At 35.3% G+C, this 21,901-nt stretch overlaps 1 protein-coding gene across 10 annotated transcripts in view; it reads right to left on the reverse strand.

The window, feature by feature from the left end:
* Window positions 1-21,901, reverse strand: part of KIAA0825 (KIAA0825 ortholog) — a 252,026-nt gene that overhangs the window by 159,105 nt on the left and 71,020 nt on the right. For 9 of the 10 annotated variants that reach the window (XM_068667712.1, XM_068667714.1, XM_068667713.1 and 6 more), the window contains 5 exons: window positions 16,281-16,448; window positions 8,057-8,151; window positions 5,930-6,157; window positions 4,683-4,948; window positions 3,245-3,395 (listed from right to left, as the gene is read on the reverse strand). In XM_068667712.1, the coding sequence (XP_068523813.1) occupies window positions 3,245-3,395; window positions 4,683-4,948; window positions 5,930-6,157; window positions 8,057-8,151; window positions 16,281-16,448 (908 nt within the window). The remainder of the gene's footprint in view (window positions 1-3,244; window positions 3,396-4,682; window positions 4,949-5,929; window positions 6,158-8,056; window positions 8,152-16,280; window positions 16,449-21,901) is intronic. The other variant, XM_068667715.1, reaches the window with a different exon arrangement.

The following is a 21,901-nucleotide window of genomic DNA, read 5'->3' on the forward strand; positions in this document are numbered from 1 at the left end:
TCATATCTTTGACATATAAAACTAAATCTAAAAAATTACAAAAAAACATGAACACCTAACAACCAGATTTATGATTTATAATTCTAACTGAACTTAATGATGTAGGGTATTTATTTTTAATAAGTAATTGAATGTCAGCTAGTTTTATTTTTTAACTATAAACATGAATTACTTAATTTTCTTTGCTTTATTTAATTGAAGGTGGTAAATTGAATAATACTTTTTTATAACTTTGTACCACCACTGCAGAAGCAACAGAGTTTCACTGAAGATTTAAATGGGCTTCATTCCCCTTTTCTGACCTGTTTGCTGTCATTTCTAGACAATTCCACTGGTAAGCATCTGCTATTTTTGCAGACTTCATATAAAGCTCACAGATGTGAGCTTTTATTTAGCTTATATATCAGGAAACAAGCAGCTGTGCTTTATTACATAAACCATGTTCAAATATTATCTTTGAACAGACAATTCTTTATTCTTTGTCTATTAGAAAACATAAGTTCCTAAAGCTACAGCAGATGTCTATTACACTAAAAGCTTCGTTCCAAAATATAATCTGGAGAGCTGGCCCAGTGGCACAGTGGGTGTTCAGTGCACTCCATCAAAGAGATACTGAACCCTGAGAGTTTCATTCCCTGGCAGCTTAGACTAAGTGCTGTATGCTTAGTTCAGATCTCACATTACCAAAAAATCACTATATATATCTTTAAAAATCACTTCTTAACTTTTTAAAAAATATATGATAAAATCACTGTCACCTCACAGTGATTAGAATCTGCATGTTTAGTCTCTAATTATAACAGTTCTTTTGGCTTTGCTTTTAATTCCAGTTACTGCTTAATGGACTAGGTGCATGTCAGAATGAGGACAAATGATCTGGTACTGAAGTGGTTATAAAAGTGCAAATCTATTTAAAAAAGCATTCTTATTTTAACAACATAGAAAAGAAATAATGCTTTGTTTTATAGATTGTAATAACCATTTGCTACCAATGTTCTTCTCCTCAGATGTTACTGTTGTACAAATAAATACAGAATTGGATATGGAAACTGCAGCTCTTTATAATCAAACACAGACACTGCCTCCCCTTCCTCCTTTCCCTTTGTCTTTCTCTCAGTGGTTTTCTCTTCTTTCAGGATGATTTACAAATCAGGTAAGCCAAGCAGTTTTTTTAGCCATTGTAGCATTAATGACCAGTTGGGAATGGGAGGGAAGACCATGACATTCTTTAATACCATTTGAATGCCCTATATTATCAGGGAAAAGGAAGAATAAGGAACAAGCCCATGTGGTTGCTGAAATGTAGGATAGCCATTTAGTTTGTTTATAAGCATGCTATACAAGACTGAGGGAAGAATGGTTTCTTCCTCTTTCTTCTCCCCTACTTATGCAGTGAGAAGGAAAAGTGTTAGTGGAGAACTCAGAAATGTTTGTTTGTTCGTTTGTTTTTCGTTTATGAAATTGCATTCAGGATTTACAAATGATGACTGATTTTTTTATAGTCCCAATGTAATATTCAAAACTGTGGGACAGAAAAGAAAAGGTAACGAGGGTCCTGAGCTAAACTGCATTCAAGAGCTAGACTACTCATGAGAAAAGCAGAAGTACAGAGCCAAGAGCAGCTTCCCCTTAAAGTAACAAGATCATGATGCTGTTTACAGCAAAGGATACACTGAGAAGGCAACAAGGCCCATGAGCCACTGCCTTGGACAAGGGCATGAGTGTGTCTCCAGTCTGACTTAAGAGGAAGAACCTCACGCTTTCTGCTGAATTTATATGTTGGAAGGAGCATCTTTCACAGCTAGAAGCTTCTGTGACAAACAATAGGTCTTAAGATATCCTGTTCTGCTCAGAATGCCTACAAGACCAACACAGAAGTCAACAGTCGCTCAGCATCATTCTTCCTGGTGGCATTCTTAGGAGATCTTTCAGGAAAAAGAGCAGGGCAATGATATAAAGTTACATGTTTCTGACCTCAAGCCCTGCAAGTACACAGACCCAAAACACCAGCTTTCCTCCTCCCTTCCTACACGTCAGTTCTGATCAGTAATGATAAAATAATTTAGCTAATTAATACTCTTTTCTTTGTTGAGATGGCTATTTGTGATGATTAGGTTTCCTCCATTGTTAATAACTGTCCTGTGGGGTTTATTGGGTCAGCAATAAACGGACACGGCACCATAGGAACTACAACCAATTAAAACCAGATCTACATCAGTTGCCAAAAGTCACTCAATATATTACTTTCTTATCAAACCAGTATACGTAGGCTCACATTCAAACAGAAGTAAAGTGTTTATTTCCTTATCTATAAGGAATGTCATTTTGATGCCATTACTTATATTAAGGCCTGTTTAATCACTACTACAGACTTTTGTCATTGACTCAGCAGCTTTACATGTTATATCTGTAAAATACATATATCGCATTATCTCATGTAAGAACTACAGAAAACATTTAACAAAACTCTCCCAGTTCTCTCATATAGTAAATCAAATAAGGCAGGGCAGGACTTTGTCTTCAGGAGATCACGGCTATTATACTTCCACTTCATCCTTAAATTATGTGAAAAAATTTCAAGTAGTATACATCAATAATATCTTCTGCTTGTAAGAGGAAAATCAATCAGTAAATTATAATAATATATTCACTTGACCTTAGTGTTTTTTTCTTAGAATCATTAGGACTGTAGTTTAGGAGCACACCCACAACTGCAAAATGCAGGTGAAATTCCACCAGTTATTTCAGAAATATATAGCTGAATGCTGAAGATAACTATATTGACCATCTTTCCTTGTTACATACCTCACTCACAAAAGGTCAAAAAAAGGAAAAAAAAAAAAAATTGAAAATAAGCATTAAAGAGTATTTAATCAGATTAAAAATTTCCAGGAAAAAAAAAAAAAGTCTGTCTTGCAATTTTATATGTCACACTTTCTGCAAGAAGAGTTAAAATGACAGTGACCTTTTTACTGAGTTCCATAAGGCATCCTGAACCTGCCACACAGTATTTTATTAAGCAAACAACATAAAATCTCTATCCTAATTACTTATATCACCTATAAATTACTATTTTTTCTTATACCATTTCCACTATATCTGCAAAACCAGATATTTCAAAACAATTAATTCCAACAATCTTTATGTAACATTAGGCTGATCTTATGTTTCTAATTAGTTAGAGAGCTGGCAACCAGTAAAACACATTTTGTAAGAAGTAGGAATAGTAAACTTAACTTCACACCTCATAAAAAGCTTTGTAGTCTTCCCAATGGTGGCTCTCAGCATCCTGCAAAATGCTTGTAGCACAAACTCTGACGCAGTAGTTCGTAACTTGAAACTGGAGAACGTTGATGAATTCCTGATATTGTTGGACAGGCACTAGGAACAGGGGTCTGTTCAGAGAGAATGATCAAAGACGCAAAGATTGAAAGGCCATGCAGTAGGAGGTAACAATCCCCAGTACTGCAAATGCTTTTGATTATTAGGAATCAATCATTCATTTCCTTTCATTCCTGGAGTCTGAACCCAACATTCACTTTTGAAAAAATCTGGTCTTTGTTTCTCAAGTTCTTTAAGTATATCACTCCTGTATAAATTCTCATTTAACCAAGTCACTTGGAAATACATTACTTTAACCTATTTTCTGAGGTAAGAGTGCATTTGTCATTCAGTTACTGGGAGACTCTGTGTTGACACACAAATACACCAACATTAAATGTGATAAAGAAAACAAACAGTCTGTTTCTAGTAGGTAGATATTCTGGGGAAACATTTCAGAATGCATGTATGTAGAGTGATTGAGCCAGATTTCAACTCAGGCTTCCCCTTCATAAAGGCACACTTCATGAAGCAGCAGAGGGTTAAAATCATCAGAGGGAAAGTAGCTACACAGTGTATATAACCCTTTAGGAATCATAATTGTTGTAGTTCAGGTGCTTCCCTCAAAAGGTCTAGTTTCCGATTTTAAATCACATATGGCCAAAACACACGGAGCAATAAAGATATTTCTAGCCAAATAATAATAATAAATAAATAAATAAATAAATAAATAATCCTAAAAGCACAGCTAATGTAATTATATTACCTTCCAGGTCAAAGAATGTCTTAGATTTTACTGTTCTGAATTTTCCTAATTTTGAATAAAAATTGAAACAAGATACAAGAATGAAAAATAAATTCTAAATGTAGATTGTTCACATTTCTGAACAAAGATGATATAAGGAAAAACTGCAGGAGTGTTTGTTAATAAAGTTCTCTTGGACTGCTATGTGCCAAATTTGATTGTAAGTAAATTCAGCTATTGCAAAGGCCAGAAAAGAAAATTAAGGCTGTAGCCTTCTGTTGATATGATAGCAAAGTACTTTCAGCTCTCTAGAAAATGCCAGTTATTCAAGCTTCATAAAAAAAAAAAAAAAAAAAAAAAAAAAAAACGTGATCTGCAAATCAAATGCAAACCTTACACATAAATAATTTGTTTTGTAATGGCTGTTTCAGATTATCAACAGCTTTGAGAGCTTTGAGTCAGGTCTTTCCATAAATAGTCCATGTAGTGCTTGTGCTAAAAAATGCAATGCGATTTGGAAAACTATCGTCATACTGCGTCACTAAAATGGAGTGAAGTCCTATATTACTTGCATACTTGCATTTGAATTAAATTATTACATGTAAAAGGGACTCACTTTTTGCTGTTTTCTCTCATTAAATTGCTATACATCGTAAAATGCTGAAAGACGTAGATCGCTGTGGAAAGAGCAGCATACAAGTTTTGCAGAGGAGCCTTGGAGGGAACGTCTTTGCTTTTCTCCTCTAGTCTTGCCAGGACAGCTGTTGCTACTTTGCTGCAGGCCTCTACAAAGTTTGCTCTAATTTCCTGAAGAGAATCATCTCTGCATGCCAGAGCCAATGGAAGCAATGTGTCAAGTTCTTCCATGATGTCAGAACAAAACTGGGAGAAATAAATGTGGCATCAAGTTATTTGTATTCTGACAGCATTGTTTAATTTATACACTCTAGGGTCAGATTCTTGAATAATGAAATTGGCACAAAACAAATATATTGAATAAGCTTTACAAACATTTCATTCTGTTGTACAGGGGAGTAACATTTATCTACAGTAAATGAATTAATACTTCATTCCTTCTTGCTTTATATTGAGAAAATTAAAAAATTAAAACCATATTATGTTACTCATGCCTTCATTTTGTTTATGACTTCATTAGATGCGGATTCAAGGCATAAGGTTAATTCCTTGTTAAATAAGGTAATTTTCTAAACTAATTTATTTTGAAAAATATACATTTCTGAATACTGAATTTGAAGGAAAACTTGACATCTGTTAGTAAGTTCACATACCGAGCTCCCTAAAAATATTTCCCCAAAGTTTGTGTTACTTTAAGCAAATAGTAACAGCATTCCAAATTTTCTAGAACATTTGCAAATCTCACTAAATTCAAAAACTTGTAAGCAAATATTCCCTTAGACAAACTATTTAATTAATTGTCATAAATGACCTTTATGTCAATTCAAAGAACCCTTATGTGGCCACATTATGGTTATGCTGATTAGTTAAATGGCATGTCTAAGGATTTAAATACAGGAAATCCCTTCATAGTTATGCTTCAAAGCTTTCAGCATTTTCCCATCGAACAACTTGGTAACAGAGCAGACACTAATCAGAATGTTTTAGAACTTTTTGGATGAAAACAATAATGCCAGCAAAGTTTAAAAGTTAATTCTTTCAAGTATAGACTACGGGCTATTGTATAAAGCTCTGCTCAGCCTCATGTTGTAATGCTTCTCACTTTCTTCTTAATTCCATTTATATAAGATATAGAATATTAATGGTACTGTAAGTACTTCAAAGTGTAGATGGCAAACAGCCTTGGCATTCTGTGTCTTCTCAAACTTCAGATCTTTTGATACCTGCCTTAGCAATTCGTTTTGGTTGCTCCTCCGGTTGGACTGCTCTGCAGGACTCCCTCATTTGCTGGTTGTTTACAACACTCATTGCATAGCCTGCAGCTGAAGACTGTTCTTTCTGCTCATGTTGAAGAATTTTAGTTGAAAAATCCTCAATTGCTATTGTTATACAGTGAGCCACAGAAGAAGACAGGTCTTTAAACGCATTTCTCCAACCAAAATTCAGTAAAGTAGGCTGAAAGACATAGTTTTATTAAATCAACCCAAATTCAGTATTGAATGTTATTTTTGTTACTGTCTGAAATTTACTTAAACATCCATAACTAAATGACATTAAAGGACACTATAATTATTTGAAATTAATATGAATACATTGAAATAACACAAGCCTTGAAATCATATTAAAAGCAATATATGCACTCAACAAAAATGAACAAGTGAATAAACAATATTAGATTTGTCATCAAGGTTTTAAGAAAATGAATATATAAAACCCCTTGATTAAACACAACTGTTTTTTATAAGTCATGCATCCTTAAATTATATATAATCTTTCATACACATTTAACAAACACAAATACAGTTATAACCTTAATTAATAGTTTAACAAGTAATCCAGCAATAGATACCATGTGATAATTCAGTATTTTTATTTTATTATTTTATTTTATTTTATTTTATTTTATTTTATTTTATTTTATTTTATTTTATTTTATTTTATTTTATTTTATTTTATTTTTTGCAAGGTAATAACCAGGCACTACTAACTATGAATATTAATAATAAGGAAGTTAGAGAAGGTGGTTTTAACACAGACACACTGGATTTCACTCTTTAGAGATGGATGTAGCAGAGATCAAAATGTTTAAATAGAGATCTCTAGTTTTTAGCCAAAGCTGGATTTTACTTTGGTTTATATTCATTCCCTGTCTTCTCTAGACAGAGACTTCTGACGTTATCTGAAGTGTTGCAGTTGCACAAAAGACACAGTGGGATGTAGTTACTTTTCCACTGTTCATGGTTTGCATGGTTCATGTAACTTTCAGCAGACTTCATGCTTACCAGAAGTGACCAACTGAGAATTGCAGCACTGTAAGAGAAATATTTCAGTGGTGTAAGATGTAGTGTAAAGATCCCCATTATGAGAACATTGTAGGAGAAAAGAGAAGTATTCCTAACAAGCTGTAGTTACAAAATTAAACTGAAAGACAATGAAAGGCTACAAACCAAAGGGGCTTGCACTTCCAGCTTTACTCCAATTTAGAAGCTGTCTTCTCCTTCCATGCCCCTTCCCCAGCCCCAATACTCAACTCCAGAGAGCACAGAGACAGCCTACCCACATACCCATTTCTGTAATTCCCTTTTTTGTAATATCTCATTTTCATTTTTATTTATTGATTTATTGATTTATTGATTTATTTTCCCTGTGATTTTGGGTCAAGGACAGCTCAATCTTCAGAAAATGTTCTTTTTAATCTATAAGATACAGGAACATCTGTCCCACAAACCGTTTAAAAGTACATTTCAAAAAGCCATTTCAGCATTAAAACTCAGCCATTAGGAAATTAAATTCCACCACTGCACAGCATCAGACTTGCTAGAGCATTTAGGTGCCATAAAATCAACAGTAAAAATTTGTTTAGTAGTAAACGACTACTAAAACTTAATCTTGTATGTACCTTCTACAAAGAACACTGCTTTCTACACAGTAGTTTGTTGACATCAAAGAAACTGATCATCTGTATGTATGTATCTCTACAGGAAGCATGATGATCGAATGCTTAGAACTTGAACGATTTTTTTAAAGATTCTTATTTATTTTACAATATATTTAATATTGAATAAAAGCTAATATATTTTAGCATGTTTTTACTGTTTGGTTATGAAGTATCTTATATTTCTAATGCTAAATCTATTCTATTATTGCTCAACCTTAACAACACTAACCAATTCCTTATGAGTGCCCTAAGATTTTACTCCATCTTAGCAGAGAGTTTGCACCTCAAATTAATTGCAGTAGCTAAATAATGAAACTCTCAGAATAGGTGTTTATAATGAATATGGTGTCAGGTGGCATTGGAGACACAGACAAAAGAAAATCTCCCACAAAGTGCAAGACTCTTTTCATACTCACCTCTTTTACCTGAAGTAACTGTTCAGGAAGCACACTGGTTTCATTTGCTCTAGTTTCTCCTATTAAAAGCTCCCCACTAGCTTTCTTCAGAACTCCTGCACAGTATGATAAAGGGGATCAAAGTTAAGATTAATTCTGTAGAAAAATCAGCAGCCTACAACACCTTCTGATATATCAATATGAAGCATAAAAAAAAAAAAACACTCAACAAGATGTAGTGGAATACTAATGTTATGATAAAGTCAAATTCAGGTTATACACAGCTCCTTTTATATAACATGATGAAATCCACATTCCATTGTATTCATATTTTATACATACACACGTATAATGTGTAAAATACAGTTTCTTTTGTCATTAATTCATTTTTATACTGATTGCACAGTCATCTATTCCTAGGGAGAACAGATAATGTTAGAACAGCTGTGTAGAAGTTAATTTCTATTTTCTGTTCAATAAATTAAATGAATTGCACACTACCATATTTTTATAGTTTCTACTTATTTGGAAATGCCAATATGGTAAGAATAAAAAGACATTTAATTAATACAGTTATTATAAATAAAATAATGGAAAAAGAACAGGTGAGGCTCCTTGAGACGGGCTGGTACAAAGCTCACTCATTACTTCAAGTAATACTTCAAGTAATGGAAATATTGCCTGGTTTGACAGGGACAAGCAAACATCTGGGGTAGACATTATTTCCATCAGTGTATCAAAAAGAATAGGAGAATAAAACCAAACAACCTAATATTTTTAAAATCCATGTTCTAGCATAAAGATGGCAAACAACACAGGTGTAGATATTCTTAATTTAATATGACTGATTTGAAATTCCATCCAAGAAGTTTTAAATGATTGAGTGCTGTCAAGTATTACTAAATATTATCTCTTACACGTAAACTTAAATGTCTTCAGTCACTTGAAGATACTAGTAGCATACATATCCAGGGTCTAAAGAGGTCCTACTTCTATCAAATATACAGTATGTGGAAATGGATGGGATTTCATTTACCTAGAGTAGATTTTACTTTTCTCCTAAACAATTCAACCTCTGAAAATGAACATTCCAATCTTCATATGCCCATACAGCATTCTAAAGTTTCAATTTTTTTATTATTGTTGTTATTATTTTCCCAGGAACTGTTTTCATACAAAACACGTCAGGAAAACAAAACAAAACAAAACAGATTTGAGCTATGAAAAATGAAAGATAAATTGGTAGAATATAAAAAGAGAAGAGACTAGCCAGATAACCTAGCCCTCTGATCATTCAAAGTATGGTGTTACAGACAGTACCATAAATACAGTACTTATTTTGATTTGTTCTAACGCATGTTATGATGAAGTTTCCTATACCTTTCTTCAGAATTTACTTCAGAATGAAAAAGAGAACTGACTGGATATTTTTACTCATATTTATTCTGTACTTTCTACCTGAAATTTTCCTTACGTTTCCTGGCAATTCATCTGTTTTTATAGCTATATCTTCTATTCTAACACTGAGCACAATTTTAGATCAGTTATTAATATTTTTTATCAACACTTTAAAGAAAAATTAGTACTTAACCTAAAATCCTTCTGTATTTGTAGAATTGCTCTCCAAAGTTATCCAGAACTCAAAGCTGAGAGAAGTATTTAGCTGATGGCAGATTTGGATCTGCCAGATCAGAAGGACCAGAGACAGAGAGCCAAATGATCCTCCCCTTAGCATTAGTCATTTTAAATGTTCCTTCATTTTTTAAATCAATAGACTGTTACTAGACTTCCCCACTTCCTTTTCTAACTAGCAGCCTGAGCACTCTTGTCTTTTATTTGTATATACATATATACACATATATACACATGTGCATGTGTGCTCACACATATATAAAATATTTCATCTAGTTCATTTTAACCTCCAGCCAGCAGGGATGCCCTCACACCTTTTATCAGTCACTGCACACTAGCTGCAACCTCCCCAAAACCTAGGCACTTTAGATGCTAGCACAGCCTTTCCCCGGACAACTGTTTCTACAGAGATACATATAAAATTACTCCCTTCCCGTCCTGATACTTCACTTCTCTTCGGACCATCTTGCAAACTCCCCTGGGAAATAAAAGTGCAGCTTTGTCCAAGAGGATGGTACTATAGTAAGTGCAAGCTGCTGTAGTGAAGCTACTCGGCCCAAATTAGTTCCCTTTGCAGATAGGAACTCGGAAAATAGGTAGGAGGAAGCATTCCTACCTAGACAGTTACCATTTTCTACAAAAATTCTTTGAGGCCTCTCTTCTCCAAAATTTCAAACTTCAAATTCCATTTTTGCATAAAGACATAAATATGTGTTGCCATACTCATATTGCTGTTAGAGAAGAGAAACTGCAGAAAGAGCACAATACAAATGTCACAAAGGAGCAGAAGATGTAGAAGGAAGAATCAGGTTTTTTTCCATACTTGCTCCCTCTCAAGGGTATATTCTATATCTCCATGCTTAAAACTGATGTTCTTCGTCGCTATAGAAGACTGGATCAACCACAAATCCTTGCTGTATCTTTCTTGAAACTTACAGTCTACGAACTTGATAAATTGCTCACAATCTGTGTTACTGTAGTATCTCAGGCAGGCAGTTAGAATCATTTTAACAGCAGGTATTCAAAATAAGATTTTATCAAATGTTTTACTTAAAATCAGTACTTTTTTAGCCAACTTTTCATGCTTAAAATTCATCTGGGATAGGTCTTCTCTTGAAAGCAAATATTGTTGCCTATGTTTTCACTGCCTTCAACATATTTCATTTTTTGTCCAATTCAGTATTGTTATATTTTTGTAAAGATTATGACAGTGAGACTTTGTGCACTGTTTATATATGTATATATACATATGCATATACATATATATATATGCATATACCTTTCCTTTAAAAAGTTCTAGTAAATTATTTTTTTACAGAATTCTGAAGCTTCCTTATTTATTTATTTATTTATTTTTATTTTTTTCCGTAACATTTAGGTTCTAAAGAACTGTCAGAGTAATTTCATCTAACATCAGCATAGAGTAGGTAAGCCTTGAGGAAACTTTTTATGACTGCTCAAGAACTGTAAATAAGGTAAGTAAGTGTCACCAGAGCAGCTAGTTGAATTCAGTAGGCTCATCCAGAATTTTTATTGAAACTGTATTGGAAACAATATGTCTTCGATAACAGGAAAATACCATTCCCCAATAAATACATATACAGAGAAGAAACAAAACGTATTTTACATGTAGTAGATTAAAAAGCCTCCGACCTCCTTTCTTCAATAACAGAGCCTCCTACTTCCATTCTTCAATAATGGAATTATTATTTTTTTTGTTCTATACTCAGTATATTTACTCAGCAAACTGTAATAAAACATATACTGAAAATGTACACCTGAAATCAAATCCTTTCTGACATAAATCCCATCTCCACTTCAGATTGATCTGCTGATAATTATGTATTTCTTAAAGAAGCTACTTGAACATTTTGCTTCAAAAGCAAAGCAAAAATCACACTTTTTTTTTTTTTTTTGAATCTTTATAACTTCAAAGTGTATTAGGAGGATGTACCCCACAAATTTGATTCTGCACTCCTCTTATTACACTCTCCAGAAAAGGGTATAGAGTAAATGATTTCTTCTTATACTGTGAAGGAAAGACCTTTGCAAGTCTTCCAGGTCCCCTGAGGCAAAGCTTGTAAACCTAAGGGCTTGACAACTTTGCCCACAGTGTTTTCAAAGAGCTCCATTGGAAAAAGCTTTTCTTGGTACTCATTATCTGATCTGTCCAAAGTTCACCTTTCTCACTGGAATGAAAAAAAAAAAAAAAAAAGAAAAGTGAGATGAAAGTACGTTAGATGTTTTTGATTTCTTAAAAGTCTCAACAAGAGGTTTCTGAAAAGCCAGAGGGAAAAGAAATCTACCTTAAAGATGGGAAGAGAATGCAATTTGGCATGATCCTAAACCAAGATCTTCTGCTTAACCTTTGACTGCAGCTTAATGTTCCAGGTTCCTTCAAAGAGAACAGCTCCTGTGATGCTGCATGTACTAGGTAGGTCAGAACATCTCAGGGAATTCAACTGAATGTAAATTAAGAACTAGACTATCTCATCACAGTAGGCATGATGAGACACCTGCAGAAGAAATGGTTGAATGTCTCTTCAAGAAAAAACAGAAGATGGTTGGTTACTCCTTCCATTTTCTGAAACCTATTGTTTCTAGTACAGGAAGTAAGGATATGAAACAATGAAAACAAAAGTTCTGTAACTGTTAGAAAAATACAGATACTTTTCCTCAGAAAGACAGAGTGTTAGTCTTGTCCAGATGCCACACTAAAGTTCAGGGTTCCATCATCATTTCTATTATCATGAGAACTTTTTCATTTTTTTTTTTTTTCTCATTATATTTAAGAGAAAAATCAAACACTACACTGATAAGAGATTAAATGAGTACTTATACTTCTTTTTTAATTTTAATTGAGTTTAGATAATGAAAATATAATTTGAAATCACATGCAAAACTTAGTTCTGATAAGGAAAAGTCACAACATAAAATCTGGAAGGACTAGATGGAGACTACTGAAAAAAAGTTAGAGTGGAAAATGTTATTCACAGATTTTTTTTTCCATCCATGTAAAACAATTTGGGAAAACCAGTATTCTGAATATATTCCAGAAGATGTCAGATATAGAACTCTCCAACTGAACTCAGAACTATCCGTACCACCTAAAAAAATCTCTCTACATCCATCTCCCTACAGAGTTCACTCTGGTTCACTGTTTCCTTTGGTGCTATTGTCTGCCATGGGGTTACCATCAGAGAACACTGGTAGGCAGTACTTCCCTCTAACATCTATTTTCAACCGCCTAAATTGGTCTTCATAGGATTCCATTGTGCACACTGCAAAGAAACTTGTCTTGTTGCCAGCTAGAACTGTGAACTACATGTCTTTCTTTTCTTCACTGTTCTTTTTTTGGTTCACAAGCAACCTCCTACCAAAAGCAGAATCCGCAGAAGAGACTACATCCAAGCGATAATGCAATGAAAAAGTATGAAGAGAAGCCCAGGTGGCCACCTTGCAAATTTCCAATGTGGAAGCCTTCGACCTCTCCGCCCAAGAAGCAGCTATAGTCCTAGTGTAATGAGCTTTACAAACCCTGGGAGCCTCTTTACCCTTAACTACATACGCCTCCCTAATACAATCCCTTAACCATCTAGCTAAGGAACTCTTAGAAGCCATTTGACCCCTCTTAAGACCCCCTAAGAGTACAAACAATCTGTCAGAAGATATGAAATCTTTGATTCTTCTGTGATAAACCCTAAGTGTTCTTCTTACATCCAATTTATGCAGCCATTGCTCTTTGTCATCGCTGGGTTTAGGGAAAAATGAGGGCCAAGAAACAGTCTGATTTAGATAAAACTCAGATGCCATCTTTGGGACAAAAAAAAAAATTAAAAAGATGAACTGTCCAAAGAACCACTTTGTCTCTGATGGAACTTTACATGTTCTATATATCAAGATTGAAGTACTATGGGATACACTGAACAAAAATCAACTAAAACTGCCATTGAAACAGCTATACAAATAAACTCAACGCTTGGCATAAGCATATCAAAACATGTTATTTTTGTTGCATCTCTGCATGAATTACAAAGATAAAAAGGCTCCTCTCAATACTAAAAGTAACCAGAAAGAAAAGGAAGCAAGCGCAAGGTTCAAGTCTATGTGATGTCTAGCAAACTTTAGTTCACTTGGATATTCACCTACCCTTTGTGAATTGGCCAACTTCTCATAATTTGCCACCAGTACTACTTGCAGAGCACTAATATTTCAGAAACACCTACACTGCAGAGACTGCAGGTGAGTTTGCATTCACCCAACCTAGCTTTAAACTAGTGAGAGACAGTAAGGGTAGCTGTCTATCAACAGCAGCACACAGTCCAATCTGGGCTAATTTGCTCTGCTTCTTAGGCTAGTTCTGCAGCCTATGCTGCACTGTATACCTGATACTCGTACCTGACTCAATTTAAAGCTGCTTTGCACAGATCTACACCATATGTTGTTAAATTAAACAAGATTTCTCGTGATAAAGCTTTTAAATAAGTAGAGAAGATGACCATCATATTTTATATTCACATATTATAATGTATTCTGATGAAAATAAAATGAGGTTTCTAATAAATTGTTCTTATCAAAAGTCAGCCTTCATCACTGGGAAAAAAATAAATAAATAAATAAAAATATCAGCCTAATGTAGGACAGTTACAGAAAAATCAGCTTTCACTTCATCACTACAACTTATATTTCTAACAACATGAAGTAAAAATAACCCTAATAAACCCTTCCTTTAGTCAAGATTTTTTTTTTTTTTTTTTTTTTTTTTTTCTGGCTAAGTCTTCTCTTCACATATTCTTCAGAAACTGATATAACTGAACAAAGTTTTGTGAATAAAACCATCTGATCAGAACAGTAACACTGGGAAAAAAAAAAAAAAAAGGATATGTCTGATGACTTCATGAACATCACCTGAGAAGATCTGCCTCTACCTTCCCCTGTGTCTCAGAGTAAGAGTAATTGTACATTTTCTTTAGAACAAGCCTTCTAACCAGAAGACCACTTCCTATAACCTGATCTAATCATATTCCCCTTTCAGATTTGGTAAGTAGAGATGCCATTTAGGAATCTGCTTATTATAGACATGATTACTGTAAAAGAGTATTTCTCCAAAAAAGAGGCTGAATGCACTTTTGAGGAACACTTCTGAATGCTGTTCAGCTTGGAGATATGCCTCAGGATAAAATCCTTACTACATTTTCTGAAAAGTAAAATATTTCTTGTTGACATTGAAATCATTATGTTTTCTGAATTATTTAAGATCATGTCATTAGCTAAACATGACAGGTCAATTGCCCTTTTAAGAATTTTTCAAATTTTTAAAGTTTTCTTCTCAGAAACCACTAATAAAAAGAATATCTAAAATTATCCTTACTGAATGTGTACCCTAACTTCCTCATTAGCCCTGTGAGAAGTTTACTATAACATTTTGTAGGATCAAGGCCATAAAACATAATACATCATGTATAATAGCTTAGAGAGATTAAAGGAATCTGAAATACATTGAAACCAATAGTAAAAATGGGACTTGAATACAAATTTTATTTGAGCTTTGATGTAAATTCTAAGAATACATAGTCTGACCTGCATTTATTTATTTTAGAGTGTCAGTATTTCAGATGAAGAATCTATCAACAACATGTGCCTCTGAACTCTTTTCATCTTTTTTTCTTTTTTTTTTTTCCAGTTTTCACCAATTTAGTATTCTGAGACCACATTCCCAAAACACCTTGCTTCTCAGCCTGCAGCTTGACTACAGAGATACCAAATATTTGACTCCACCTGTCCTTTCTCCCTAAGCAGCCTGGCCTCATTTCTGGTCTGATCCTTTCCTGTAATATAATCAAAGCTCTTGAAACCACTTGTTCTCTGGTGACCTGGAATCTCTCCACTGGCAGAAGCAGCAGCACAGAAGAACATTTTTCAGCATAATGTGCTAAAAGGTGTTATTCACCTGAATTTTCATGATTTTAGGTTGTCCTCATCTGACAAGAATTCTATTAGACTAAAAACAGAGCAAGCTTGGAATCTAAAGTAAACATGCACATCAAGCTTGAGAGTGAAACATTTTATATTCTCTTGTAGATTCTTCTTTTACAAAAACAGCTACTGACACCTAAACTTAGTACATAATAGTAAGCACTTGTTGGAACTATTGGTGAAAGCAAGTCTGCATACTAAAACATTTATTTGATCATATTAAGATCAATAAAACTGATGTATAAGTCTGTTTTTCTCTCTTGAAAAAAAAAAAAGATTTCAAGGGCAAGTACAGAAATAGTCAGTTTCAACGAATGCAGACTTCATATAATATTTTGTTCTATAAGAAATATAAGGTATTTATAAGAAACTCGGTAACAGTCACAATGTTACAATGTTTGATGGTTCATCAATAACAACTGTACATCACATCTTAATACACAACCATCAGTTCTTTTCTAGAAATCATTGTATTGAAATGTAAATCTGTCTATTTCAAAAAAGATTTTTAGTGAATATAGTAATACACTTGCTTCTATAATATGATGGCATAAATTACAGAACTATTGTTGAAAATCATATAAAATTATCCTTTTGCACCTGATAAAATCAATAAATAAGGAAAAGCTTTCATTACCTTGAACATTCTTATTCTTAGTCAATAAAGGCACCAACAAAATTTCTGCGGAGAGTTCTTCAATTTTTTCTTCCATTAATAAAAAGAGTTTGATGAGTTGAGAAAGACACTTGAGTTGATACAATGTTAAACAGAAATTTCTTCCTTTTTTGTGGTATTCCTGGGAGGCTGTTCAAGCAAAATCATAAAATAACTTACTTTTTCTTCAAAAATGATCCTGCAAAACTGATTATGTAGAAAAGTATAGTGCATCAAGTAATTTAATTCTTTTGCCATAGCACAATTTATTTTTTTTTCTGATTATAAAGTTTCTCATTATTAGTTCTTCCTAAGTCATTAGCATTTCTCAGCTCTCTGGGAAGGTACAACTTAACTCCAGGTTTTGTTATTCATTAACTATCATTTTTTCAAGCAACAGATCTACTCAGAAACCATCTCACCTGCATTTAACTGAAAACAAACCCAACAAACAAACAAAAAACACATTATGTTACAAAAACTAATAGAACAAAAAAAAAAAAACAAAACAAAACAAACAAACAAACAACAACAACAACAACAACAAAAAAGAAAAAAACCACACACATCATTACTATATTTTAATGGTTTGGGACATCACATCACTACACTGTCACTCTGCAAGTCACCTTGTCTGTTTAACAATCTGCTAGCACAATACCGTTGATGAATATGACATTTGAGTGAAAAGAAACATCAATCTAACACTCCACAAGTTTAAATATGTGGGGTTTGAAAACAAGAGAGACTGTCGGTGAACAAATATCAGCAAGTATTATACCTATAAGCATCTTGTATTTAAAAGAAGAAACTGAACATATTATTTTGAAAGGTTAACACCTGTAATCATAGCATATAGTCATGTCACGTAATCTAGGGAACTCTGCTTTGAGCACAGTCAGACTACAAAATGCAGTGAGTTGTTTCCAATTCTGTATTACCAAACCACATGTCTTTAACTGTTTTATTTTTGTAACTTCTTTAAATGCACTTCTATGGAAATTGTAGTAAGATGATATCATTTTCCTATGGCATTCAGTTGCAGATATAACATCAGCAGAAGAGTTTACATAGACATTGTCAGAGTGAGAGCCAGAGTAATTTGAAAGAGAAGCTCCGAAAGATGAAAACAAATACAAATTGATTGAAATGTACTTTTATGTGTCAAATCTCTCTTACCTTTGCAATTCTGAAGTACTCAGTACCTCCCTTTCCCTCAAAGTTCCAAGTTTTTGTTTTGTTTTGTTTGTTTGTTCATTTTGGTATTCACAAATCACTTTTAAATAGACATAGATCTAAGCAGCAGAGCTGAGCTCTGAATAAAAATTCCCTAATTTGCTATCCTTGTTTTGCAGCCTTAGAGGTTGAACTGTGAGTTTTGCATCCACATCTGAATTTCCTCAAAGTTCCAAACAGATGTATTCATGTTAGCCCCCTGCATTTCTAAGAATGCCAAAAGAAAATGCTATAGATAATTGCCTCTGCTGGTGCCTTGCCTCTATGAATAAGGAGTAAATAATATCTGCAGCACTGGATTTCCAATTTCAAGTCTAACTCCCCCCAGAAAGATATTCTGCTATTCAGAGAATTCTCCTTTACCTGAAAGGTTGATAACATAAACTGAGTTTAACTGATAGGAAATGACTGCCTGAGTCTACAGACAGACAGGAATAACAGATGCAAGAAGTGAGAACCATGAATCACATCATAAAAATCAATGGAACATTAATTCTGTCTCCTCTGATTTGAAAACCTTGTGAAATTCCTGTCCCCTCTCCCCAGGAACAAGGGAACCTTCCAATTATTTGATTGCCCCCAAACTATTGTCCTCATTAGACTGAAAGTAAGTGGACCTAGAAGCCAAAGGTATACTACAGTAATATTAACTTTAAAATATATAACCAAACTCAGAGAGAAGTGAAAAGTTATTTTTTTACTTTCAGTGATCAGTCATATATTAAATACCATACATATTTTGGCTGGAAGCAGAAGATACAAAGTTCAAAGGCACCTCTTTTACCATGTCATTAATAATTTGAGAAAATACTTTGATATGTGATAAGCATATTATTGTATATGCTAACAAACACTTTTACAATCTTCCAAACAAGGTTTTACTGTTTAATACTATGTATGTTCTAGAAACATTCTGAATAGGAGGCTGAGGGGAGGCCTCATGGCGGTCTGCAGCTCCTCACAGGGAGCGGAGGGGCAGGTGCTGAGCTCTGCTCTCTGGGGACAGCAACAGGACCCGAGGGAATGACATGGAGCTGGGACAGGGCAGGGTCAGGATGGGGGTTAGGGAAAGGTTCTGCTCCCAGAGGTGGTCAGGCACTGGGACAGGCTGCCCAGGGAGGTGGTGGAGTCACCATCCCTGGAAGTCTTTAAAAGACGTTTAGATGTAGAGCTTAGGGATATGGTTTAGTGGGGACTGTTAGCGTTAGGTCAGAGGTTGGACTCGATGATCTTGAGTTCTCTTCCAACCTAGAAATTCTGTGATTCTGTGATTCTGTGTGACATAGGGTCTGGTTTTTGGGTGACACTGTGTAGAGCCAGGTATTGGGCTTGATGATCCTTGTGAATTCCTTCTGACTTCGGATATTCTATGATACTATAAAACTTTCATACAAAATTAAGAAGAAATCTGAGGTAATCATAATAGAAATTCTGGTTTTGGTAAAAAGATACAAAGGAAGCAGGTAAGAGATTAAGGGTTTAAGTGGTGCGCTCATGAAAGCCTGAAACATGAAGCTGAAATTCCTCTAAATAGAAGAATTAGCTTGATATTCATCATAAACCTATGAATATGGGGAGTGACAAAATGGTGATCCATTTCAACAAAAAGTGATATGCAAACCATCAACCCAGGAGTCTTGATTCCTTCAGCTTCTGGAGATACCTTGACCAGAAGATGTTCAAGATAAAAGCATTAAAAAACAGAAGGGAAAGATGAGACTACCATATATGAAATGTTTTTCCTAGAATTGCTGACATTAGGAAAACAGGCTGAACAATCATTCTTCGCCAAAGCTGGAAGCCAGAGAACCCTTGAGCTGTGATGATTCATGTGACCCAGAACCTAAGACTTCTCTGGAAGGATATAAATAAACAACTAACTAACTAACTGATTTCTATATAAGATTTATAGACCATTCCATATCATACCATTCTTAAATCTTCTTTCACTCTGTGTCAGGCTCTGTTTTGTCAAAGAACACATAATATGACTTAATATTTGACATCACAGTATACCAGAGATGCAGATGTGACAAAGATTAGTGCATCGTTTGCACAAGTTCTTTATTGCAATGCTACAGCTGGGTCAAGCCACATACTCTCACATTCGCATTCAGCAGAAACCATGCTGACATACTGCTTAACCTGGCTACCTACCACAACTGATGGTAATAATGCTGGTCCAGTAATGGCAGATCCTCCAGCAGGACCTGCACAGCTGACATAGCTATGTGTTATTCTGCACAGATCACATAGTTTATAATGCTGCTGATTCAGGGTGGTAGTCTTTGCAATAACCACCTGTCTTAACAAGAACTACAACTGTAAGATTCTGTTCCACCTCGTTTTATGTATACAGAAGCCATGGGTCTTTGTTAGACAGCGTAGTCCCTAGGACAGCAAAACAGAAGTGTGCCAAACACAGACAAACTCTTATGTAAGACTGGTGATATTTCTTGTGAATTTGGATAAGAAAAAAGTGTTATTGGCCACTCCAACTTTTGGAAGAAGTTAGCTTGAACATCAATTTGCTTTGCTCATCCACAGCAATTTGGAAGAGCTGGTCAGGGGAAACCACTAGAAGTAAATGTTCTCTCACATATGGTCATCTCCATGTCCACAGTTTTATTCTTCCAGAAATGACAACTCATGCATTTAGTGCACCATGGCAAATACTGTGCACACACCTGCATACCTAAAGCTTGATTGAAAGATCTTACATACATCACAGGCTCTGTGAAGTTTCAAAACAATTATGATGGTAAGATTCAGCTTTGTTGAACAGGCTGCTTGAATGAGATGCTTGTTTTATATAGAGAACACACACATCATAGTCTTTTTTTTATTTTTTTTTTCCCATTTCTGATGTTATACAAAAAGGTCAGAGAACTCACACAATTCAGAAGGAGTGACATCCGCCTGTGATGAAGATGGTATAAAGCTGTTGACAGCATCCTAGCCAATTCACAGAGAACCATGCACAAGCGGATTGGAAGCACTTGAAGCTGATCTCAGCTTCCTTCCTGAACAGCCTGCAGGGTGTTTGCTACTCTCATTCTTCTGAATGTGATTGTTTCTGCATTTCTGAGTTTAATTCATGTAAATCCTTTTACAAGGAAACAGCTGCAGTAGCATCTTTAACTACAGGCTTATGTCAACAGGACGTCCATGGAGCCCTCCTAACAACAGGACTTGTGGACTTCCTGTTGAGGCACTACCTTGAGAGGAGAATTTCTGAAAAGGGAGTGAAAGACAGGTTCAGAGGCTACAAAGAAGCAAAGTGGATCATATAACCAAGATTAGTGTTACAGTGAGCCAATTTTGCCAAATAGTGGCGAAGTCAGAAGCAAAACAAATATGGAGAAGTCAGAAAATGCTCTGAGCTCCTGAGCATGGCCTCAGGCTTCATTCCATGAAGAACAGGAATCACAAAAATGCTCTTGTGCAAATCCATTGCCTATACTGAAGATTTCTGAACTGAAGAGGAGGCTCAGAGGGATTTCATCGATGTCTAATACTTGACGGGAAGGTGAAGAGAGGATGGACCAGGCACTTCTGAGTGTTGCCCAGTGCCAGGACAAGGGGCAGTAGGCACAAACTGGACCACAGGAGGTTCTCCCTGAGCATCAGGCAGCACTTCTGTGCTGTGCAGGTGGTGGAGCAGTGGCGCAGGCTGCCCAGAGAGGTGGTGGAGCCTCCTCCTTGGAGATCTTCAAAAGCCTCCTTGGCATGGTCTGGACAACTTGCCTTGCTGGAGCAGGGGGTTAGGCCAGATGAGCTCCTGAGGTCTCCTGAGGTCTCCTGAACTGTGCTGGAGACTGAATGTGCCAGCAGAAGAATCCTAAGCCTGTAAAATAAGCTAATTCTCAAGTACAATAAATAAATAAATAAATAAATAAATAAATAAATAAATAAATAAATGAGATCCAATGCAAGCATGGTGCTAAGTAGCAGCAAAGGCTAGCTGCTTTCTTAGGGACAAAGAGCAGAGCATGAAAACATGGCCACAAGGTCATGTTCCTTATCTAGCAGGACCCTGTTCTGCAGTCTCTATGCAGGGCACACAGGGCAGACCTGAGAAGATAGTCAGGTTAAAACCAAGAGTCCAGATCATCAGCCACGTTTGTGGTGATGACAGAAGTCTCAGGCCAAGCCAGGAGTCAGGATCAGGTCTGGTGAGTGTAACTAAGGGTCAGACCCAGTCCAGTGATCATCAGGCAGGACCATAGCATTAAGGCAGGTCCAAGCACAAGCCAAAAAATCTCAGTCAGGTGGGTCCATGGCAAGTCATAGATTCAGATGTGGTGGAGCTGGACAGGACATCTGTGATGTACCTCTGGTAGGGACGGAAGGCCCAGACCTCAGCT

The sequence above is a fragment of the Anas acuta genome, chromosome Z (assembly GCF_963932015.1).
Source record: "Anas acuta chromosome Z, bAnaAcu1.1, whole genome shotgun sequence".
Taxonomy (NCBI): Eukaryota; Metazoa; Chordata; class Aves; order Anseriformes; family Anatidae; genus Anas; species Anas acuta.